At 39.9% G+C, this 25,714-nt stretch overlaps 1 protein-coding gene across 10 annotated transcripts in view; it reads left to right on the top strand.

The window, feature by feature from the left end:
• Positions 1–25,714, top strand: part of EPB41 (erythrocyte membrane protein band 4.1) — a 218,450-nt gene that overhangs the window by 182,896 nt on the left and 9,840 nt on the right. For 4 of the 10 annotated variants that reach the window (XM_045298791.1, XM_045298787.1, XM_045298785.1 and 1 more), the window contains 3 exons: positions 13,429–13,893; positions 15,110–15,238; positions 25,293–25,394. In XM_045298791.1, the coding sequence (XP_045154726.1) occupies positions 13,429–13,893; positions 15,110–15,238; positions 25,293–25,394 (696 nt within the window). The remainder of the gene's footprint in view (positions 1–13,428; positions 13,894–15,109; positions 15,239–25,292; positions 25,395–25,714) is intronic. The other 6 variants (XM_004705044.2, XM_004705047.2, XM_045298790.1 and 3 more) reach the window with 3 other exon arrangements.

The following is a 25,714-nucleotide window of genomic DNA, read 5'->3' as shown; positions in this document are numbered from 1 at the left end:
GTGTGTGTGTGTGTGTGTGTGTGTGTGTGTGTGTGTAAAACACAGAAAAGAAGAAGGGAAAAACCATGGTCATTGCTGTTCATTCAGTAACCACTAGCAAGGCATTATACTGTCCATTGTAAGAATGCAAAGAGATAGCATTTTTAGGATTTGGATAGGCCTCTCACCCAACTAAACTACTTTCCCAATGCTTGACTATTAGCTACAACATTCCTACCAAGTGGTCCCCAGCCTAAGCCTAAGTGGTTCCTAAGGTAGTACAAAACCCTGCACAGTCCTGCACCATCCTCGCAATTGTTCCTGTGCCTGAGCACATTGATGCAGCAGCCACTGTGTCCCTCCATCTCATTAAGGACCCTCCTCTTTTTCACCACCCCTCCACTTTACCAAATGTCCACTTTACCAATGTCCTTCGCTAGGCATTGGTCTTCCCTTCCCTAAGGTAGCTCATTATATCTTTGGGAAGCTCTGTAAGTTTTATATGTTTCTCTTATATACGTCAAAATGTTTTTCTGTCGCTTTCATCTCTTGGTCCAGAATGGAGGCATTCTAAAGAATTTCCCATCTTCTTTCACCTGATAGCTCTTAACACCATTAAAGGTAGCTTTCATGTTGGAGTTAGTTATAGCCCTTACCCTCAGATAATTTACCATCTGATCTCTAGATCTATCCCAGTTTTCCTCCAAGTGTGCTGTCCGTCCTTCTGCTATCTTCCTGTTCTAGCGTTCCTTGTTTTATTAGCTTTTTCTTTCGGACCTTGTTATGCAGAGATTGCTGCCCTAAGGTATATTATGCTTTATTCCTCATCAATTTTCTCTCTCTCAAAGAACATTTTTTTTTTTACTTTAAAAAAAATTATTTTATTGGGCTCGTACAATGCTTATCACAATCCATACATCTATCCATTGTGTCAAGCACATTTGTACATTTGTTGCCATCATTATTCTTAAAACATTTGCTTTCTACTTGAGCCCTTGGTATCAGCTCCTCATTTTTTTTCCCCTTCCTCCCGGTTCCCCCTCCCTCATGAACCCTTGATCATTTATAAATTATTTTGTAATGTCTTACACTGTCCAACATCTCCCTTCACCCACTTTTTTGTTGTCCATCCCCCAGAGAGGAGGTTATATGTAGATCCCTGTAATCAGTTCCTCCTTTCTGGCCCATATTTGCTCCACTCTCCCGGTATTGCCACTCTTACTACTGGTCTTGAAGGGATCACCCGCCCTGCATTCCTCCTGTTTCCAGTTCCTATCTGTACCAGTGTACATCCTCTGGTCTAACCAGATTCGTAAGGTAGAATTGGGATCATGATAGTGGGTGGAGAGGAAGCATTTACGAACTAGAGGAAAGCTGTATGTTTTATCGGTGCTACACTGCATCCTGACTGGCTTGTCTCCTCCCCGCAACCCTTCTGTCAGGGGATGTCCAGTTGCCCACAGATGGGCTTTGGGTCCCCAATATGCACTCCCTCATTTGCAATGATATAATTTTTGTTTCAAAGAACATTTTGAAATACCTGGTAATCCTAGCTTCTTCAGTGATAACATAAGTACTTGTTTTTAGATAAAAGCTCGTGCATGTGACCAGAGGCAGAGAAGGTAGTTTTGTAGCTTTGGAAACTTGTAGCCCAGATCTGTTGACAAGGTAGTATCACTCTCATATTTTGAGGAAGCACAGCGTTAGAAGCCCGTGCTCTGTTTGCTGGCCTTCTCGGACAGCCTGGCTAACTTTCACAGGCTTTAGAGCCTCCAAGTGATTTGATTTCTAGCAGTGTGACTTGATAAAGTTACTGGACTTTACTTTCTGTGTAGCATTCTGATAATTATTTAGATCCTCGCCAGAAAAAGTGATGTTAAATATTTGAACTGTTTTTAATCTATCTGTTAGTTGTGCCTGTTTCCTCAAAACTGATTCTCAAAGGTGGGAGACCTTGTTTTATTCACCATTGTACCCCACATACCACATTGCCTGTATATAACAATTAACGTTTATAAAAAGAACCCAGGAGTGTTACATAATGGTTACACATTGAACTGCTAACTGCAAGGTAAACAGTTCAAAATCACTAGCCGCTCCTCAGGAGAAAGACTGGACTTTTTACTCCCATAAAGAGTTTCAGTCCCAGAAACTCACAAGGGCAGTTAGTTCTACCTTGTCCTGTAGGGTCGATGTGAGGCAGTATCGACTTGATGGTAGTGAGTTTGGTGTTTTGGTTTCTAAAAGTAGCCCTAATTGGTACAATGGTTAATGGTTTAACTGTAAACCAAAAGTTTCATAGATTGAACCCAACCAGCAGCTCCAGGGGAAAGATTACAACCTAGAAACCCCTGTGCGCCAGCAGTTCTACTCTATCACATGGGCGCTCGTTGTGTCAAAGGTTGGCTTGATGGCCCCTCACAACAACACAGTGAATTAATGATTAATTACAGATTTTTAAACAAATAAAGTCCAATTTCCTATTTAAACTCTCGTACTGTATCACAAATTGTGCCATAGGAATATATCGTGGATTGTCATTTATTTAATAATGACTGCAAGTTTTCTCACTTAGAAAATTTTCCAAATTCTTCCTTTTATATAATCACCATATTTCCTGATGAATGCATACAAAAACAGTAAGGTACTGCTGTATCTTTTGTTGATCCTGGTTGATCCAAAGAATCTTCCTGTGCAAAGGTAGATAGATAATCAATCTCTCCTGTTAATGTCTTATAATTTAGTTCTCAGTCAAAAGTTCTTATCCATTTGTCACCAGTAATAATCAACTATTTTCAGTCTAGAACATATTGTCTGAGAATATATTTCTTATCTGTATGTGTAAATCATTTGAGAGTGTGGTATTCTCAAAAGGACCAGTTATTTGTAGTTATTTAAAATGCATTTTAACTTGATGCTTTTCCTCCTGTGCTTTCTGTGAGATAAAAACACCAAATATATCAAACTCTTGAAAGTTTAGATATCATATATATCAGAGGTCTGCAAACTATGTCACTGAAAGGCCAACCAAAAAAACCCAGACCCATTGCTATTGATTCCAGATCGCAGCAACCTATACAAATATCCGAAACTAACTCTTTATAAGAACAGCCTCATCTTTCTCCCATGGAGTGGCTGAAGGGTTTGAACCTTGGACCTTAGGCTTGCAGGCCTTATTGTCTCTGTCACAACTATTGCAGTAGAAGAGCAATCAATGACAATACATAAACAAATGACCACAACGGGGTTCCAATCACACATTTTTGTTTCACTAAATGTCATTCTATTTCTTCCCAATTCATTTGGAAATGAAAACACATTCTTAAGTCTTATCCATACTAAGAAAAGGATAAGCTGGGATTTGGCCCGCCCGTCAGAGTTTGCTGACCCCTGATATAGACCAGAGAACTAATTGATTCTATTTTCTGACTTGGGAATGAATACTTTGAAAGTTATAATTATAATCTCAGCATCTTCATTCATTTCTCGGTTATGATTACAAATGGAAAACAAAAGACAGTTCAGGTGTTCCTATTTCCCAGGCAGTCCGGTACACCTGAGCTGCAACCTAAACTATCTGTAACCACCACAGCACTCTGGCCTTTGTCACTTTTCCAGCTTACTGTACGTTGACTGTGCTTTTAACTTTTTCATTGACAAATACTACCATTTAACAAAACACCTCTGCCTCCATTTCCCCCTAAGAAGTAAAAAAACAACCCCAAACAACCTTCTCTTAGCCAGGTTTCAGAGACACCTAATAAGCATAGTGAAGAAAGTAAAATGATTTTCACTCTGAGTTTGGGTGGACAGCCTTGGTCCTTCAAGTAGTTGTATAGACCTAAAGCTGAATAAGTAGCTAAGGAAAGAAACCCTTTCAGAAGTTTACCTCTTCCTCATCATTACTTTCAAAAGTAAAATTTTAAAATTCTCTAAAGGGAACCCCATTATTCAAGGCCTATGCATGCATTATTTACCAATAAATTATAATAAGGTTACATTTATGGAAGTATCTTTGCTCCCTATTTGACGTGGTTTGATCTGGAATAGCTTTGGGAGGTGTACTGTCTAATGACCCCCTAAAGTTGTGTTCCTTGAGTTCCCTTGTCCAGGATCCTTTAGCTCTAAGGTTAGTGTAAGAAATTATTTCTCGGTTAAAAGTTCAGCAAGATATTTGAACCTAAAAAAATCTGCTGAAGAATTGATCTTTTAGAACACTCTCTGATATTATTTCTTAAGTTATGTGCTCTGTTTAATATGTAAACTTTCCACAAATAAATCTTACTACAAATCTGATTATGATTGTTCCTACTCATTAAAGAAATAGGAACTAGCCGTGTTGTCCAGGAGCTTTGAGAGAGCAGTGGTTAGAGCTTTTGGCTTGGCTGCCAACCAGAAGCTTGGTAGTTTGAACCCATTTGTGAAAGAAAGCTTACAGCCTTGGAAACTCCATGGAGCAGTTCTTCTCTGTCCTAGAGGGCCACTGTGAGTCAGAATCAACTCAAGAGCAGTGGGTTTAATGATGTATGAGGAGCCTAGGTGGTTTAGATGTTAAATGCTAATCCAGAGGTCGGTGGGTCAAACCCACCAGCCACTTCACTGGAGAAAGATGTAGCAATCTGTTTCCATAAAGATACAGCCTGGGAAACCCTAAAGGTCAATTCTGTTTTGCCCTATAGGGTCACTGTGTGTTGGAATTAACTGCCAACACATTGATGGGGAGTGCTGCACATAACGCCTACCCACTCTGCTCCAGCTGATCAGCAAGGGGTGGCTGTCAGTCAGTCTTCTGAGAAATTTTCTCTCGTTTCTCCATATTTCCATTGTTTTCTCTGAAGCCCAAGAATTGTCTTTTACTCTGGTCTAAGACAGAGCTAACCAACGTTCAGTTGTCAGATAGTAATGTTTTTAATCAGCTTTGAATTCTTTTGATTTATTTGTATCAAGTTTTAAAAATAACTTTTTTCACCAACATTTAGTCAGTCACATCTGCTGAAAGTATTTAGAACATGCTGAATTCTTTTAAGCACTCTGGAGATTAGTAGTTATTAACCACCCAGTATTGCCACTCTGATCGTATTGAAGCTTGAAGAATGGAGTGGGTGTGTGTGTGGGTGTGATGAGCTTGCTCCTGTAATGAGAATTAACCAAAGGTATATCAATTCGTCTCTCACTTTACCTTGAGTAAACCTTATCTACTTGCACAGCTGTAGATTTTATGATTGTGTATTATCCAGATGATTATTTAGAAAGAATACTGTAATTTTTGGAGTGGTCTACTTACTGTACCTTGTGGCCATGTCTGAGCAATATAAAAATGTTATTGGTGTTCCTCCTTTTCATGAGGTTGCTGAAAATGATAATATGGAAAGCCATTTTCATTATTACAGAATTTTTCAGGAAAAGAAAGGCACAGCTAGTTAGTATCTAGTAATAGTTTCCTCTTATATTTAGTTTTGTGAACCAAGATGCTGTTTTCTAGCCGCCAAATTGTGCAATAATGTTTTTCTTAAGTGCTTATTATGGCTTTAATCATTTCTAAAATTTGAACTTTGGGGGAAATACTGTCAAATAAACTTCATTTTGCTCTGTACTACCATGACCATCTCCATCCTCCCCAAACATTTTCCTTTGTAGTATTATGAATTGAAATGAGTTATTAAGGGTTCTTGTCCCTTGAGATACTTAACATTTGCTCAAGCACTTTTCAGTTCCAGAGCTCTGTTCAGGTGTGTGAGAATACTATTTGATCTGTGGAGTTCTTGCTGGTGAGTGCAGTGTAAAGGCAAAATTTTCTATTATTGTTTAATAGTCAAAATTTTGCTTCAGACATGGAATTTGTTTTCTTTTGCATTTACCTATTCTGGGGATAATCTAATAACAGCCTTGTCAGGAAATTTTTGAAAACTGCGTGTGAAGGATAATGGCCATTGTAAAAGCCACAGAAAGGCTGCACTGTGGCGTGACTGTCCTATAACAAATCATTTTATCAGCATCTTCCTGAATAAGCTCCTCTTTCCATATATCCACATCTAGTCAATATTTACCAGGGAGTACAAGGGGACCACGAAAATACCTCGAGTTTATGGAGAAGCGAGTGAACACTACAAAGGTACTCTATCTAGCTGAGGACCAGCAGCCCACCAAACATGAAAAACAAGACAAAAATAATAGGGAGGAGGGGAGTGGAATTCTAGCCAAGAGAACAAATTAGAACAAGAGAGATGAAATCCGTGATAAAGGATGGCAATACAGGGAGAAAAGATTGGAATTTTAATCTTTTCTGGCAATGTGGTGACCCTGTTGTTAGTTTATCCCCATCTTGAGTATTTATTATAATGTTCCTTTTTAACCTCTCAGTTGGCCAGAACTATACCCAAGCTATAATTTATCTGATTTGGGGGGTGGGGGCTCGCGGGGACCTACAGGAATGTTTTACTTTTTGGTCATTTTTATTCTTTTGCTTCCTTTTTTGGCTGAAAAATGGGCTACTCCTGCTTGACTTGTCATCTTTATGTGCTGTGTACATGTGGTGTTTGCAAAAGTAGCCTTTACCACATCTGATTTATCTCTTATTGCTAGTGCCCATTGAAAAGCATTCATTCTGACTTAATTATTATTTTTTTAAATCATAAGGCTTAATGTTCCTTATCAGTATTTTATAGCCAGGGAAATACTAACATTCATGCTTTTCCAAAATGGTGGGGGGCGGAGGGGAGTGGTGAGAAATACTAATGTCTAAAGACGTGTTTCACTCTAGAGGATGGCTGTAAGTTCCCTAGGCATTTACAGCCATTCTTTGCTGAGATATAAACTTGTCATGTTTTATTAAAGAGAAGAACATAGAAACAAAAGCACTCGCAATTAACTGATCTTATCAGGCCAGGCTGGGATGCTACCGTTTTTAGTTTGCATGTTGTGGACCATTTGGGGGTATTCTTCAAATATACTGTTGTTAATATTTATTGTGTATTATCTATAATATTTATTGTTTACTTTTATTAAGAACCAGGAGCTGGACTCTTCTGCTGGGTATCTTCCTTCTGTGTTTAGCAAGATAACCTCGATTCCTGCTGGTTCTGTGGGTAATTGCAGTGCAAAGCATTTCTTACTGGGTTTGCAAAGCAAGGGTAATATGCTCTGTGGGTGTCTCTGTCTCTGCAACCCCATCCAACTGCCACCGCCTGCCATTTTCTTATCAAAAACTTTCTCTAATCAATACAAATCTTATTTTAAAATATAATGGACTCCTGTTTTTTCCTGAGGTGTAACAACACTGATAAACGTTTTATGTATTAACTCTGCCTAGGTATTAGCATTTCACCAGGCACCAGAGTCATTGCAAAGTTGATGGTGACATTTCAGAGTCAGTCATACCAGTCAGCACTGTTTACAAGGCCAGCCCTGAGTCTTTCTGTACTTCATAGAATGTCAAAAGAGAATGAGGGGAGTGAGGAAACCAGTCGTAATTTACTAGGTGTGTTGGACTTTGGAGTTCCAGTAGATAAGATGATTGAAGATATAATATGCTGAATCTCATACTCTCCTTGGGAGGAAAATTTAGTCTTTTCAGAAAGCAAAATGTGTGAGTAATAGCAATATAAAAAGATGTGTTTTGGACCCTAGAAGCAGCAATGAATCTATCAAACTCTAAGAAAGTTGTAACTCGTCAGAAATGTTTCCCTATTCTCCTTTTCACTAGACAATATACATCTTTAAACCACCCATTAAAAATGGCCTATCCTATATTCTTCCAGAGCATCATAGCTCAGAAATATTTAGTTAGTAATCTTGTAGTATACATATTTTAAGCTCTGGGCTGGTGATGCTCTCTAAAATATAACGGGGACCTGATTGAGAGCTTGCTACTAACACGTGGTGAAATGAATACCTGAGTTAAAGCTACGTGCTTGGCCCACTGCAGGTGCTCAAGAAATGTTTGTTTCTGTAGGGACTCTATGTCTCTATGCTCTGGTTCATGTTTCTCTGCAAAAAGTAACATTTGGGAAAATATGAAGTCACTCTGGATGGAAGTATGATGGTGTGAATATGTAACATATGTCTCTGATAGAGTTACTGTTTAGATAGAGATGTCTTGTCTTACTTCGATCTGTTATATTTTATATTCCCAATTGCTATGATGACTTTGGCAAGAGGGTGAGAATTTCCTTTGGATGTCTCGACTTGTTTCAGAGGCGGATATCTAATAAGAGCATTTACTGAGGAATTAAATCACAGATATAAGCCAGATATTTATTTATATTCCAGAGAAGAGCCTTGGTTGGCATCTCTGAATCAAAAAAATACATCAGGGAAAGTATAATAAAGCTACAGCTTAAATTTGAACTGTTTCTTTTCTGTCCAGATATATTAAGTCATCATCATCGATCTTCACTTTCAAAACCAAGTCACAAACGAGTGAGACTTTGTATAATATTCTCCACAGAAGAGAATTGTTTTCCTATTGAACAGTTAGCATTTGTTATACTTCTTAACATTTAGCCACCTTTTCTTTGTAAGAACCCATTTAGAATTATTTTTCAACTGTTTTTTAAAGGCTTGGGGGATTTTTCAGTACTTCCCTCATGTTGTTTACAGGTGTCTTCAAGTTTTAAAGTGTGTTTCATTATTGAAACTATCTACAAAGGCTTGCAGAGGAGAATAATTTTAATAACATTTTCTGATTTAAAAAGATTTATGTAAATTTTGGCAAGAATGGAAAATATAGAAGGAAAAAGTAACTCATTTGCTATCTCCTTATTAATAATATTTTAGTATATATCTGTGTTAGACAGGGTTCTCTAGAGAGATAAAACCAAATTGCTGATCATTTAATATATTTATTTATAAAGATAGTTAGATATATAACAAGAAATGAACTGTTAAATCCTATACAGATAAATATATAATACAAGAGATAAACAGTTAAATTATAAAGCACTACAAATGGCTTAATGCAACTCACTCCCATGAGAGAGAATTGTGATAGACTAGCAGTCCTTCAAGTTTAATCTGCTGCCAGATCTTCCTCTGTTTATAGAGAGAGCTAGGCTATGTCATCACAGCCGCCAATCACAAGGCAGGTCACCAACCGCCAGTCCCCAGCTCCAGAGATGTCTTAAAGGGACCTCAACTTACAGCGACACAGTCCACAGGCTAGGCGTCCCACAGGTAGTGTAGCCTTTCAATTGAGGCACAGAACAAGCAAGGCAGCCGCACACTGGTCCAATGATCAGAGAGCGAATGACAAGAAAGGCAAGGCTCACCAAGCCATTTATCTCTCTGTCCTTCAGTTAATCCCACTTGTGTTTATCGGCCAGGCTGGCACAATAAGCTATCTTAATATCCTTAAGGTATTTTTTGTGTACATAATTACCCACATGGGAAGATAGGATTTTTAAATGGATAAGAAATAAAACACAGCACATTATTCAGAGAAGACGTTAGCCTTTGAAGTTAGTATTTATGCCTTCTTCTCCCGTCCCAACATCCAACTATGGTCCTGAGATGAAAGTGCTTCCCTGAAACCTCTTGGCAAGCTTGGTGGTGATGCTGCAGTTCTTCACTTGGTACTTCTTATACTCCTGCCCAGGATGTTAATATATTGAGTGATAAAAAAAGACAATAACAAGGTCTATTAACAGAGAAAGGAATTGTTTTTTTCTACTTTATTTCTATTCAAAGGTAAGACTGGGTTTCACTAAACAGAACAAATAACTAAACGTGTGTAGGGGAAATTACTACATAGGCCCTCCTGAAAAAAAAAAAAGACTCGTGTGTGTAGCAAAAATTTGGAAAGATTTTTAGGATGTATTTTCCCTGTGGTGCTAGTAGGATAAGATGGTCTTATAAAGCATTAATCTTGTTCTTCTGACAGCCTCTTCAAAGACGTAAATCTCCAGAAATAACTTGGGGAAGAAAAAAAAAAGACTAGATTGCATTGAATGGAGTGGCAGCAAAATACCTGTAAAACACCCACACCTTGCTCTTAGTAGATACATGAAATCTATAAGCCAAGGATGCGTAATTTATAGCTCATAAAGCCACGAATATACTCAGCATTTGATGATCCTGAGGCATATCCCTTTGAATTAATAGTTTTCAAGAAAATACCTTTTTTAAAAAAAAATCTTTGTTTTCTTCTCCCCAACTAAAGAAAATACTGAATTATCATACTTAGCAAGAACTTAATGAAATTGAGACTCTCCAGTCAGAGAGTTCTGGTTCAATTAAATATTATCTAGGTCTCTGCCTTCTCATAGGCTTAAAACCTAGTAGTCATTGCAATCCTTTGTACGGGCAGCTGGTCTTTCTGTGGTAGTATCTTTCTTCTAATAGATCATCATCACGACAAGCAACATCTGAACAACACCTTTGAAACATTAAGTCTTCATTCTGCCTGTCATTGTGGGTGGTTCAGATTCAGCCATATCTTTCTTCTTATCCCTTTACAGTATCCAGCCTGATTTGGTATATGCAGCTGTACAAGGTCTTATATAATTCAATGGCCCTTGCTGATGCTCACAGCCAAAGGCACAGCACTGTCACTTAAAATTATTCACTGATAATAGTTGCCAGATTCTGGGCTCTTGTGGCACAAAGCCTCAATATTTTCTTCCCACCTCAGTCTTTTCTGGATTTTTAGCTCCTCCTCACATATAAAAGTCCAATGTTGGCCATTAAGGACATTCTCTATTAAGAGGACTTTGGATAGCCTTTGTACATGTCAAAAATAGGGGCACATTGAGGACACGTCCTTTGGTCCTACTTGCAGTCCCTTCTGCTCCTCTGGAATGAAGTTGGGCATTAGAATCAGAAGCTAACCTAAGCCCCAGCTCCATCACTTAACAGCACTGTCGCTTAATCCCTCTGATTATTCATCAACAAAATACGGATGATGGCTACTTCCTAGTGAAAAATTAAATGAGAAAATGTGTCAACGTGACTAACCTAGTACCCAATACATGGAGAACATTCAATAAAAGTTATTTTCCTTTCATTTTGCTGATGTAGGAGATAAAATGCTGGACTCAAAAATGGATCTGCCCAAGTGGGCCACTCTTTACGTTCATTCTAAACATATTGGGTGGTACAAGACAATACAAGTCTTCAAGGTCACCTGCATTTTTTTAACTTCAAGTTTTTATTGAACATCTATTATGTGCCCAAACCTAAGGGACATAGACAGCTAAGTAACACAAAGTAAGTTCTTATACCCAAGGAGCTCATAGTCTAATGGAAAGACATTAATAAGCCTATAATGGCAGCATGCAGTGGGAACAACAGAATGGTACCTAACCACACCTTAGGCAGCCAGGGAAAACTTACGAGAACTGACACTTGAGCTGATTCTAGAAAAGAAGCCTTTCAAACAGACAGAACAATATTTATAAAGGTATAGAGGCAAAAAAACAAAAACATACTCTGTCCCAGGAACTGAAGGTGGTTTTGAATTAATGGAGGGAAGGATGTGTGTGGAGATACAGCAGGATAAAGCTGGGAAAAGAAGTAGAGGTCAAAGTTGGAGGTGTTTTCTATGTCTTGCTAAAGGACCTGTACTTTGACAAAAGGTAAAAAGGCACCACTGAAGGGTTTGAAGTTAGAAAGCTTCATCTTCAGTGTTGCATCTTAGCAACAAATGCTTTGGCTTTAAAATGAGGGTGCATTCAAGGTGAGATGAGAGAGCAGGAAAGGAGAAAAAATAGGTTGTAAGCATTATCAGCATTTGAAGGAAGGTAGTATATGTGGGAAGGATGACAGCAGATAGGTATGGAGATAATAAAGTAGAATAAAATGACTTGATGTCATCTTCAAGGGTCGGGATGAGTGTAAAGAAGGCCTTGAAGACGATGCTCAGGATTCTGACATGAAAGACTCATTGGGCACTGGTGCCTTTGTCAATATAATAGAGAGTGGAAGACATGGGGATGGGGCTCAGACAGCAGCAGAGATTAATTTGGCACAAGTTGCATTCCACTTACTTAGGAGGAAGTCCAGTGATATCTATTAGACAATAAAGGCAACTGGAAAGGTTGATTTGACTATATGTGAGAGTGCTGTAAATAGCAACCTCTTCCATTTTTATTTTATTTTCAACAAGTTAAATGTGTTAGCTACTCAGTAAATATTTGTTGACTTGCTGTTACTGTGACTACAGCTTTTACCATTGATTTCTTCTATACCTGCTAACCAACAAGTGGGTGTATTGTATCCAGAAGCCATTGTGATTAAATATTGCATGGGTTAGCACAGCCTCAAGTTCATCCTGTGAAGTACAAGTATATGAGGGATACCTCCCAAAACAGGAAAAAGCTCCACTAGGTGGAGCTTCCGTAGTACACATTTTACCTGCGTGGTGAGCATTGAACAACTAGCTCTTGAGTTAGTGTACCCAGTGGAATTGCCTGGGAAGGTTCTCTCTGGTCACAGTGAGTGAATTTTTTCATGAAAGCAGTTTCACTCGAATCCCTTTTTTGTGTGATGAACGATTCAAGAGAGCAGCAGATTTAAGAGAATAGCGTGTGACTGTGAAATTTTGTTTGCTGTTTGGGGGGGCGGGGAAGCTGTAGAAACTGTTGTGATGTTGAACACAGCTTACAAGGACTTCTTCTCTTCGACTTAGACGACTTAAGAGTACCTTTCATTAAACTTTAGCAGGAGCTCTGTCTGCTATGACCATAGCGTCATTCAAGTTCTCTTTGAAGTGCTTCTTTTAGAATTATTTTGCCTGTGTCGTGAGGCAGTTAGCCCAGAAGGGCACTCTATGTTTTCAGGACTTATTTCCCTTAGAGGTTGGAAACATTGTGACATTCTTATGAAGAAATGCATCTCTGTTGCCAGGTCATTTTTATCCTGTTTTCAAGGAAAATATGTATTCCTCTGTAATTGTTATATCATGTTTGGTGCCACGACATATAAGCTTGTGCTAGATGTCCTCAACATCTGTATCCCTACCAACCAAGTCTAGATCTCAGTGTCTCTATTTGAGAAGCTGAAACTTGATGCGATGGCATGGAAGTGTAAAACATCTTGATTGTTCCCCCAGACTTTGTTGTGATTTACTCCTGAATTTCATGGTGTCACGCACATAATAATGAGTTAGGTATTTAGGACTGCAAAGTCATTCACTTAAAAAATAAAGATGTTCTAACAGGAAGATCCTAGGACTATGAAGTGCTTTATGCACTGTATGAGGCACATTGTAATGATTTCCGAGGTAGCGTGTTACAGGAAAATGGCCAAAGTGAGAATGGAATAGTTTAAGCTGCTGATGTGTAGTGAACAGTAGCTCTTCCTTTTAACAACCTCAGGTTTTTAGTTTATGTTTTTTGGTTTATATCTGTATTAATATTCTTGGATCTTCTTAAAAGTCATTGTTTCTTAGAGTCCACTGTATTCCCCACTTACTGATAATCCTTTCTTCTTGCTTTTGTATGTGTCCATTTTTAGAGTATAAATGGCTTACGCACCGAGGAGGTGGCTGCCGTGTCAAAGGGGCCAAATACTTACCCTGACTCTGGGCGGGAGGGCCCCAAGCATTCCGTAGTTCCTAGCGAGAGCCAAGTGACCATCCCACTGGAGTCTTCGCAAAGTTTTGACTTTGGTTCCTTCTCCATAAGCAGCAAGGAGACAGAAAAGAAGATGCAGGGGGCATCTGGTCTTCTTGACACAAAGGAGATGCCAAGAGGCCCAGAGGGGGAATATATAGGAGTGGATGAGCAGGCCAGTTCCTTAAAGGGCCCCATGGGCCAGCTCTCAGTTACATCAGCTTCCTGCCAGCTGCAACTTGGTGACAAAAAGGCAGAGAGTGGTGAAGAACATGTTACACCAGGAGAGCCACTCGGAAAGCAAAATGGATCATTTCTTGACTCTCGTGTGGGTAACGAGTTCCCCACCCTCATCCGAAGTTTCCAGGTAGTAACTGATTCAGAAAAACAGGTGTAATGACTCTTTGGGAGAGGGCCAGAATCTGTTCTGTGAAGGAGGTGGGAGTGGTGGGTGAGGGAAGAAAGATTCTGCTTTTTTTTTTTCCTCCCATAAAACAGAATAAAATTGAAGCCATTAATTTCTACAGAGAAATTTATTCAGAGGAATTAACTGCATGCTAGAAATACTTGCTCTGCTCCTGACTTACAAAACTTTTGGGAGTGGACTCCAGCCATGCCATCTGTCTTTTTAAGGCTGATATCAGTATGTTCTATGCTGCTCAAGTGTGGGCCATTAAAAGAGACTTCTATGCTGAGGAACCTTCAGTGTGCTGAGACCATGCTCAAAAATTCAAATACTATTAATTAAAACAGGCAGCTGATCTTTTTATGAGAACCCAGGCCTCCAGTAATGATTTATTGATTTCAGCCACATTGTACACCCCCACCACTCCCACTGACCGCATTCACAGAGGCTTCTATGGTCCTAAGCTCTGCTCTCTTACGCTAAGGTGATGGCCACTTAAACTTAGCACAATCACGTGGTAGTTTTAGGGTGATTTTTAATCTTGGGGAAGGTGAGCTGATGGGCAAGAAAGCCTTTAATGTTCCACTATTTTATTCCTCTAAATTTCTGAAATTAATTACCAGGTGGTGGTAGAACTGATTTTTTTTTTTTAGAACTGATTTTTTTTCTTCCCAATTTTCCAAATACTGCTTCTTCTTAGCAACTCCAAAGTGAATATCTGACATTGATTTGAAAGAAGTTAATGCATTCCGGTGCTATTGCCATGTCATGTGCCATTTGTACTTAGAGGAGGAAATGTGGCTGATTTTCTTAATTACAACTGTACAGAGGACAAGCGAAAGGGATTGCTATTTGGCAAACAGTTTTATATTCAAATTCTGAAGGTCAGTCTGAAGTGGTTTATATCACCCATCGTAACTGTCTGACCTTACAGCTTTCCATTAAGCATATGAAAGTGATTACAGGAATGCTGTTCTCTAATATCACTCATGATTTGACACTTTGTCAGGGCTACTTTGGAACAGTGTCTAAGACTTGTGCAGAGTAAACACCTTTAGAGATTGAGCTAGTCCTCTGCCTAATTAGAGCTAACACTTTGATCAGATCAATGTCAGAAAGTTGGTTTCCCTGGGCCTATGAAAGATTCCAGTAACCTCGTTTCTTTACTGTTTCACAGCCTCCCCTGGTGAAGACCCAGACTGTCACCATCTCAGACACTGTCAATGCTGTGAAGAGCGAAATCCCTACCAAAGATGTCCCCATTGTCCACACTGAGACAAAGACCATCACTTACGAGGCTGCCCAGGTAGGACATGGTTGGCTGTTTCAGAACCAGACAGGAGTAAACACAAGAGATAAAGTTTTCTAGTCATTTGCATTTCTGATGCATTTTTTTTAGGTGAAGGTTACTGATAAAAAGATATTCTAAGATACTTACTTCAAAGCAAAATTGCCTGGGATCTGATTGCTCATATCCACTATATTGTATTAGTCTAGTTTAATTAGTCAAGATTTCTCCTTATATTCACATGGGCAAGTCACTAAAGATCTCTACCTTAATCCTCCACCCCACCCCCACCCCCAATAGTCCAATAGTAGTATCTACCACATTATGTTCTTACAGGGTTGTGTAAGATATGGTACTGATGGAAAGGACTTGAGCAGTATGTCGGAAAGCATAAAAAGCAGTGGAGATAGTGATAATAAAGTTATTTAAATAATATTGAAATCACATAAGAACTTAGTGTTTACATTTTCTGCTTAAAATCTGAGTTTCTCAGTGCTAATACAAAGTAAATACCACAAATGAGTGGCTTTAGTGAGCACAGATTTCTCTTCCTCAGTTTAAGAGGCCTCTTGCCATCAAGTCGATTCTGACTCCTAGGAACGTCACAGAGCAATAGAACTGCCCCTGTTGCATTTCTGAGGCTATAAATCTTTATGGGAGCAAAAAGCTTCATCTTCCTCCTGCAGAGTGACTGGTGGTCTCGTACTGCTGACCTTGTGGTCCGCAGTCCAACATATAACTCTCTACACCACCAGGGCTCCTGTGTAAGGCTCTAGAAGTCTGAATTCAGAGTTCTGGTGTAGGGGAAGGCTCTGTCCACTCTGGGGGAGATCTTTGTCTCAGCTTCTCCGTGGAGATCTCCACATGGTATCTGTCTTGTTTGTTTGTTTTTGTTTTCCTGTTTGTGCTTGCTTCTCTGGGCCCAGTCTGCTCTTTTTATATCTCAAAAGTGAATAGACTTCAAACACACCTTATACTGGGATGGCCTCATTACCATAACAATTAATGGGCTTACATCCATTGATGTTGTTGTTGTTATTGGCCCCATGTACAAAAGAACAAAATACGACCAGGTCCTTTGCCATCCTCACAATTGCCATGGTTGCTGCCATTGTGCCAGTCCATCTCAGTGAAAGCCTTCTTTTCTTTATCAAGCTTGATGTCCTTCTCCAGGGACTGGTCCCTCCTGATACATGAGATAAAGTCTCACCATCCTCACTTCTAAGGAACATTCCAGCTGAACTTCCTACAGAGACACTGGGTTCTTCTGACAGTCCATGGTACATTCAGTTTTCTTTACCAACACCATAATTCAAAGGCATCAATTTTTGGTTTTCTTCTGGAGCAGATTAGGCCAAACTTCATTTAATTTCTTGGCTGCTGTTTCCATGTGGATCCAAGTAATATGAAATCTTTGACAACTTGATGTTACTGATTGGTCTAATTGTAAGGATTTTTGTTTTACTTATATTGAGGTGTAATCCATGCTGAAAGCTGTCATCTTTGATCTTCATTAATAAGTGCTTCAGGTCCTCTGGTGGTAAGCAAGCAAGGTTGTGGGTTCTGTGTGTTGCAGATGTTAATGAGCTTTCCTGCAATCCTGATGCTGTGTTCTTCATAGAAGACCAGTTTCTCAGAGTATTTGTTCAACATGCAGATTAAATAAACATGGTGAAAGGATAAAACCCTGGCACACACCTTTTCTCATATTAAACCTTGTTCTGTTTGAATGGCTGTCTCTTGGTCTATGTACTGCTACCCATGAACGCAGTTAAGTATTCAGGAATTCCCATTCTTTACAGTGCTATCAGTGATTTGTTAGGATGCACAGTTAAATATTTTTGCATAGCCAATGAAACACAGGTAAACATCTTTCTGGCATTTGTAATACACATTTGGGGGTATACAATTCCATCCATTGCAACTCTTATTTTCAATGTAATTTCAGAAAGTATTAGGGCTGATTTATATTGAGTTGTTTTTGACAGAAGCCAAAACAAAGAAAGACCTTTCTCTCTATAAACTGAGCTATTAATTCATCTAGACAACATAAGCAGATATTTAGTGAGCACTTCTATCCTAGCCCAGGAGATTACAAAGTAAGCACAGTTTCTGCCCTCCAGAAACTTCGGTCCCAATAAGGAGGGACAGGCATTAAAACACATAAATAAATGTTTAAATCCATTTCAGACATGGCACGGGATATGAAGACGCTAAAGTGAAGTAAGGATTGGTCAATGAGGGGATTACGTGAAGGGTTGGTTGCTGCTTTTTGGCTTGGAAGTCGGGGAAGTCCTTTGAGGAAGTGCTGAGGCCTGAATATGGGAAGCAGTCCCCACCATATGAAGCTCTTTTCACTTTACCCTCATCACCATAAACTGGATGTTGTTATCCCCAGTGAGAGACAATGTCCATAGGTGATTAAATGCCTGTACTTTGCACAGCAGACTGTGTGACCCAAGGATTGTAAATTATATAATCCAATTGCAGAAGGCTCTGGATGACAGTGGAAGCCAAGAATCGATTTGCAAGGTCCGCACATGGATTAAGCCTCTGGGGAATCCCCTCCAGTAATAGTTGAGGGATGCAAAGAGCCCTGTTTTCAGAAAGCTTTGTGAAGTCTATTAAGGCAAATATAGCTAGGTCAAAATGTAATATTTTATCATTTGACTCTCTTTTGACCCATTTTAAAGCTTTCTCAGTTTAAAAACAAAGTGAAGGCGACATAAATACATGTGCATGTGGACTAAGCCCCTGGTGATATCCCTCTGTCCATGAACCAGGGTTGCAATAACCTTGCTTTTATGCGATTGCATTGGAAAGGGGGTTGTTGCAGATACAGATAGGTTAAAATTTAGCACCCCATCAATTGATCTCCCTTATGATCCATTGGCATTTGTTCGTTTTTAATATTTTATGCTTTTCAATTGAAGTTGTTATTGGTTTTACTTTGTTACTCTTGTTTTGTTTTGCTTTTTAAATGTTTTCCTGTATATCAAGTGCAGGATAGATAAATTTTATAGACACACTAACTGAATTAATGGTTCCTTGGGGGTATGGCAGGGGAAGTTGAGGAGAAATGGGGGGCTCATAGTAATAAGTACAAGAATGAAGATAATGTTCTAAAATCGATTGTAGTGATGATTGTACAACTCTTCTTGAGGTGACTGAACTATTGAATTGCATGATATATGACTTATATGCCAATAAAACTGTTGACAAAAAAGCACATGCTTGATAATGAAATACACGCAATTTGTATCCTAGCTCAGCTAGGATATATTTAGTGGATATTCCATTGCTGTTTAGTTGTCCCCATAAGGCAGAGTAGAACTTCCCATAGGATTTCCAAGGCGATAATTTTTTGGAAGCAGACTTTCACATATTTCTCGTGCAAAACCACTTTTGGATTTGAACCAACGACCTTATGGTTAGCCACTGTGCATGTAACCACTGTGCCACCATGGCTCCTTACTAAGTAGTCAGAGATCCTTAGACTTTGAGCCTCTGTTTCCTCTGCTGTCGGAGATAATATTACTGGCTGAGCCTTGGCGGGGAGGATTCAATGAAATGTTTATCTGTAAAGCGTTGGGCGTATCTACAAACGTTTCATTGATGTTAGTGTGTTTCCCCTTCTCTCTTTCTCTTTCTCTCTCATTCAGAAACCAAATCCACTGCCATCAAGTCGGTTATATCTCCCAACAACCCTACCGGGCAGAATAGAACTGCTCCATTGGGTTTGCAAGACTGTAAATCTTTTTTGTTTAATCATTTTATTGGGGGCTCTTACAGCTCTTATCACAGTCCATACATATACATCCATTGTGTCAAGCACATTTGTACATATGTTCCCATCATAATTTTCAAAACATTTTCTTTCTACTTGAGCCCTTGGTATTGACTCCTCATTTTCCCCCTTCTTCCCTCCCCCATCCTCCCTTTGTCATGAATCCTTGATAATTTATAAATTATTATTGTTTTTTCATGTAATGAACCCTTGATAATTTATAAAATTATTATTGTTTTTTCATGTCTTACACTGACCAATGCTTCCCTTCACCCACTATTCTGTTGTCCATCCCTCTGAGAGAGAGTTATATGTAGATCATTGTGATCGGTTTCTCTTTTCTCCTCCCACCTTCCCCTTTCGCTCCTGGTGTCTCTATTCTCATTATTGGACCTGAGGGGTTTATCTGTCCTGGATTCCCTGTGTTTCCAGCTCTTATGTGTACCAGTGTTACATGCTTTGATCTAGCGGCATTTGTAAGGTAGAATTGGGGTCATGATAGTGGGGAAGCATGGGGGTGGGGAAGCATTAAAGAACTAGAGGAAAGTTGTGTTTTATCGGTGCTATGCTGCACACTGACTGGCTCTTCTCTTCCTTGTGACCCTTCTGTAAGGGGATGTCCAACTGTCTAAAGAGGGGTCTGCACTCTGCACTCCCCTCATTCACAATGATATGATTTTTTGTTCTGGGTCTTTGATGTCTGATACCTGATCCCATCAACACCTCATGATCACACAGGCCGGTGTGCTTCTTCCATGCGGGCTTTGTTGCTTCTCAGCTAGATGGCTGCTTGTTTATCTTCAAGCCTTTTAAGACCCTAGATGCTATATCTTTTGATAGTCAAGCACCATAAGCTTTCTTCACCACATTTGTCTTCAGCGATCGTGTTGGGAAGGTGAGCTTCACAGAATGCCGAGTTATTAGAACAGAGTGTTCTTGCATTGAGTGAGTACATGAGTCGAGAGTCAATGTCCATCTGTTACCTTAATACTTAACATATAAATGTATGTACATAGATCTATTTCCCTATCATTATATATAAATATATTTACATATGTACATACCTGTATTTAGACCTCTATAAATGTCCTTTGCCTCCTAGTTCTTTCCTCTATTTCCTTTTACTTTCCTCCTGTCCCACTATCATGTTCAACTTTCGTTCAGGTTTCCGTAATTCCTCTCAGTTACATTGCCTTTGATCAAGCCCCACCAGGCATCCTACACCCTCCTTGTCCTTGATTTTAGATCACTTGTTGTTCCCTTGTCCCTGGGTTTGTTGGCATCCCCTTTCTTTCCCCCACCTCCCCCTGTCCCATGTCCCATTCAGCCTTCAGTCCTGTTGTTCTCTCCTCTGGATTGTTTATCCCACTATCTTATCTAGATAAACATGCCAAGACAACAATAAGCACAAAAACAAGACAGAGCAAAACAAAAGAAAACCAAAATAAAATGATCAAAAATATTAAAGCCTATAAATAGTTCCAGGTCTGTTTTTGACCTCTAGGAGTATTTTTTGGTTGAGTCTGATGGTGTGCCATGCCCCAGCCCCAAAGTCTATTGTTGGTATTCCCAGGGTCTTCATTGCTTTGCTCTCCTTGATGCTCTGTTGCACGCCCTTAGTGTTTCACCCGATGTAAGACTGTAAATCTTTAAAGGAGTAGCAGACAGCCTCATCTTTCTCCTGCAGAGCAGCTGGTGGGTTGGAGCCATCAACCTTTTGGTTAGCTGTCTAATGCCTAACCCACCACTCTACCAGGCTCCATCTCGGGTGGAATCTGAATTGGATAAACAGTGAGTGAGTGAGTGCTTGGCTTTTCACAGTGGCGATGACGTGTTATAATTAAGCAGTGCTTTTGGAAAGTGATTCGTCCTGCTGTATGGCGAGCCTCTAAGATAGGGACATGTCTCGGCTCAGATATAGCAGGGGTAGGTTTTTGGAGATGCTTTTTAAAAAAATCATTTTATTGGGGGCTCTTACTGCCCATATAACAAATCCATACATCCATTGTGTCGAGCACATTTGTACATATGTTGCCACCCTTTTCAAAATACTTTCTTTCTACTTGAGCCCTTGGTAGCAGGTACTCATTTTTTTCCTCCCTCCCCCACCCTCCCACCCTCGTGAACTCTTAATAAACTATAAATTATTATTTTCATATCTTATACCATCAGCTGTCTCCCTTCTCCTATGTTTCTGTTGTTGGTCACCCTGGGTTGGGGGTGTTGTTATACGCCGATCATTGCAATTGGCTGCCCCTTTCTCCCTCCACCATGGGGGATGCTTTTAAAGAACCATAGTATAGCTTGAGGAAATGATCATGGTACATGTCAAGTACTTGGCAGGAAATGGGACTGAAAAAAATAAAGGAATGCGAAATTACTTCAGAAAGAATTATTTGTAAATGGGAGGGAAACCCTTCCTTACAGCCATGGGAACAGCCTAAATGTCCATCAGCACAGAACTATTAAATGGATTAGGGTACATCTAATCAAGGTAATTCTGTGTGTAGCTTTTAAAAGGTCTCTGATGGGAAAAGTCTCCAAAATAAATTGTTACATTAAAAAGCATGGAACAAATAATGTGTATGATGCTACTGTTCGGGAGGAGACAGAGGGAGGGGCTGGGTGTGTGGCTGCGTGTGTATTGGCTTGTGTGTGAATGTGCTGTCTCTGAAGGGATGCTCCACAGAACAAGGGGGTGACTTCTGATGAGGAGAGTGAGAAGGAGACAGACTTACCATATTGAAGCCTTAAAAAAATGCTGCATATGTGTATATAATTTTTTTATGATTCAAAAGAAATTGTATTGAAAAGTTGTCAAGGCCACAGTGCTCACAGAAACACTTCAGTATATGTAAAATTTACCTTACACTTACACACACACACTTGTACACAAATGGTATCCATGTAGCCCCTATAAAACAGGAGGAAAGAAGCAGCCCTTATAAAATATACTAATATGAAGGAGAATTAGAGACAGCATGATGTTCTAGATGAAGCACATGGGTTTTAGAGTCAGAGACTTGCTGGTTTGTGACCTTAGGCAAGTCACTTACTCTCTTTGAACTTTAGTTTTTTTCCTTCTGTTGAGATAATAAAGATGTGTGCCTCACACAGAGTAGCTATTCAAAACTGGCAGCTACTATTATATTGCTATACATCTATCTTTTTATTTTTAAACAGGCTTAAGATGATCAGCCAAGATACAAATTGCATTTTATTATTGATGAGAAACAATGTAGTACACTAGGAAGGTTACTGACTTTGGAGCCAGTGTTTTGGGTTTGAATCTGCTCCATCACTTACTAGTGAATAAACAAATTGCTCTCTGTGCCTCATTTGTAATATGGAGCTAATAATAGCTCTACCTCAAGGTTGTTGTGAAGAGTTAAAATGTACAAGATGCTTCCAATATACCTGGCGCATGCTCAGCACCAGGTCGTGATTTGCCACATGTATAAATCCTCATTGTTTTTATTTATATCTTTATTCACTATAAACTATTTCCATTTCCATCTGTTCTCTTTATCTTGCCTAACAGGTACCATTTTCTTTGTTCTTGTACAAGACTTACACTTTGGGAACTTGCTGAGAGGAGATGGGAGGCCAGGGGAAGGTGTGGTTTATGTCATTGAGGTAAAATTTATATATGGTGACATACACAGATTTTAAGTGCTTAATTTGACTGATTTTGAAAGATGTATACAACTGTCTAACCAAAACATAATTAGGATACAGAACATTTTTATCACACCTGAAACTTCCCTCAGAGCCTTTGCCAGTCAATCCCTGTCCCTCTAGGCAGCCACTGCTCTGATTCCTGTCACTGTGGATTAGGCTGACCTGCCCCTGGACTTCATAAAATGGACATCTATACATGTGTGGTTTTTTTGTTTTTTTTTTTAACTATACATGTGTTTTTGTGTGTCCGGACTTCTTTCGCTCAATATAATGTTTTTTTTTAATATCCTTCCATGTTACGTGAATCAGTAGTTCATTCTTTTCTAATGCGAACTAATAGTCCATTCTATGACTAGACCACAATTTGTGTATGTTCATTTGAATTGATCCTCATTCTAGGGGTTGGGGCAGGGGGCGCGGGGGCAGAATAAAACTGTTGTGAACATTCCTGTGTAAATTTTTTTTAGTGGACATGTGTTTTTATTTTTCTCGGGTCAGTACCTAAGAGTGGAATTGCTGGGTCATAGAATAAACAGATGTTTGACTTTATAAGGACTGTGAAAGCCACAGTACCACTTTGTGGAAGCAACAGAAAGAGGCCCCACGTGGGAGGAGTCTAAGGAGGAGACTGTCACAGCCTCCTCCATCGTGCGTCATCTTCAGAAATAGCAAGCAGGGACCCTCAGAGGGAGAAGTGGGAGGGAGAACAGATAGCAGAGAGGAGCTCTTCAAAAAGGCTTGCAAATTTATATTCTTCTAACAATTTATAAAGTACCTTTTATAACCAGAGCTCTTTTGATGGCTTCAACAATGCTATGATGTAGGCAGGGCACATATTACAGTGTTCCCTTTGCAAATGAGAAAACTCAACCCCAGGGTAGTCAGAATGCCCACAGTCGCTGTCTGAGCCGAGGGACCTGAACCTTAGTCCTCAGACAGCAGGTTTCCTGCCCTATCTGAGTTCTAGTGTGAATGCTTATTGTCTGTAGAGCCTTAGACAAACTAACCTCTCTGGACCTGTTTTTTTCTTACCTGTACAGTGAGCATAGTTATAATGTCTGTTTAGCTCAGATACTAAAGGCATAACTGAAATAATGAGGGCATTGTATGCTTGGCACATAAGAGAAGAGCAGTAAATATTAGTTGAGTCTGAATCTGAGGTTGAAAACGGGTCTGCGCTTATCTGAAAGAAAACATTAGTGAACTAGCCGGTCATATAACTGGTATGATGGTGGTCTGTGTCAAAAATCACAATTCCTTCTCTGAAAACCCAACCAAGGCCTCTTCTTCTTCCTAACTCTCATCTTTTCTTTCTGTCCCCTCCCTAATGTTTCAAAAATTGGCTTAATGAAATGTTCCACTCAAAAAATAATAATAGTTTTTTAATTAAAAAAAAAATGTTGCGCTCATAAAAAGGTTGGCAGTCTCTGTTTACAATACCAACGCAAATTACTTAAGTAAAGAAGCAGAAAAAGATAGTAACCTAACCCATTTTGCTGTAGGCTTCTTAAGCAGAAAGGATTGTACTAAATCCTCCTCTGAGACAGTGTACAATACCAGTTCCAGGTATTTTTAACCATTGTTATCTGTGAAGCATGTTGTGATAAGCAGACTCCCTCCTCTTCATGTTTCCCTCCATCTTGGTCACAGAGTCGTCAGCAGCACCGAGTCTGTGGACAGCCCCAAGAGTTCTGGTAACTTTCCATCAGGCCAAGTTTGGACCTAGTCAACCTGTTTGTTCATGTCGTTTCTCAGCCTTATGATAACCTCGTAATAACATTTTGTTTGACAATAACATGGTGAGCTCTGGGGGGAAAGGAAGTAGCCCCCATCCTTGTTCTCTGTATAGGTTAGCTTTGTAGTGCAGCATTTCAAGTACCTGTTAAAAGCTCTCCTCACAAGGAGGATTCCTTTAGATGATAGTTTGTTATCAGAAACACCTCTAAGAGACTTTCCCACTTTGCCTTCAAGAGGCATTCCAGTCTCCCATCCTGGGCTTCAGAGAAGGCAGCCTCCAAAAGCTCCAGCAATGGCCTTTCCAGTTCTTTCTGGAAAGTTCTACCCTGTGATTCTCAAATGACCTCCAGTCTGAGTGCCCAGAATGCACACCCTTCCCTCCTTGGTGGTGGTTCAGAAGCACCAATTTGTTGAGAGAACAGCTGCCATTTAATAGTTCGGAGTTCCTGGGAAAGCATCCCCCTTCCCTGAGCTTGCTTTTTCTAAACTGAGGATGTTCAGAATCTCCACCTTTTCTTTTGTTCTCGGGGCTGGTAGGAGCTCCAAAAGAGATGCTTTGAAAGCTGTGTGTGAACTCTCAAATGCTGCGTGCATGTGTAGTAAGATCGTCCCTCTTGTTTAAGCTGTGCCTCACTCCTGCCTCCTCCTTCCCATCCACTTCTCTTATTGATCTACTGCTAAGAAAACAGAACTCTTCCAACTGCTTTAGAAAGTGACCTGTCTCGGGGGACGTGTGTATTAATTAATAGGTCACCCACTGTAAGGGAGTCCGTAGAAGGTGCAGCTTAGCAGCAAATCTGCAGCCTGCAACACTTGCCCTTGAGGCTTCCCGAGGGGCTTAGTGATGAGTTATACTTCCTTCTGCAGGCTGATGACAGCAGTGGGGACTTGGACCCGGGAGTCTTGCTGACAGCTCAGACTATCACATCCGAGACCACAAGCAGCACCACCACAACTCAGATTACCAAGGTAACAGACCAGCTCGGAACATCCTTCCGAAAGCCAGGGGCTTGCTGAGCTTGCTGAAAGACCCTAAATGTGAGCAAGGGTTGTTGGCTTCATCCATGTTGAGTTAAATTATTCCAAGTGACCCAAGTTCCATTGTGGGGAGGCTCCACAGCTTTCCCCAGCAGTAAGGCCAGGGTTTAGAACCTGTCTTCCTGAATCCCCGCCTCACCAGTAAGCTCAAGTCTCATGTAGGGTTCTTGCTGCACATCTGTCTATCTCTGGTCAGTGAGTTCCCCCTCTGCTGATAGAGATTCAGCTCTAAAAATCGATGTACTGGCAGG

The sequence above is a fragment of the Echinops telfairi genome, unplaced genomic scaffold (genome assembly GCF_000313985.2).
Source record: "Echinops telfairi isolate 266 unplaced genomic scaffold, ASM31398v2 ScPeMD7_7457;HRSCAF=8495, whole genome shotgun sequence".
Taxonomy (NCBI): domain Eukaryota; kingdom Metazoa; phylum Chordata; class Mammalia; order Afrosoricida; family Tenrecidae; genus Echinops; species Echinops telfairi.
The sequence above is the reverse complement of the archived record's forward strand: the minus strand, read 5'-3'. Positions and strand labels throughout refer to the sequence as shown.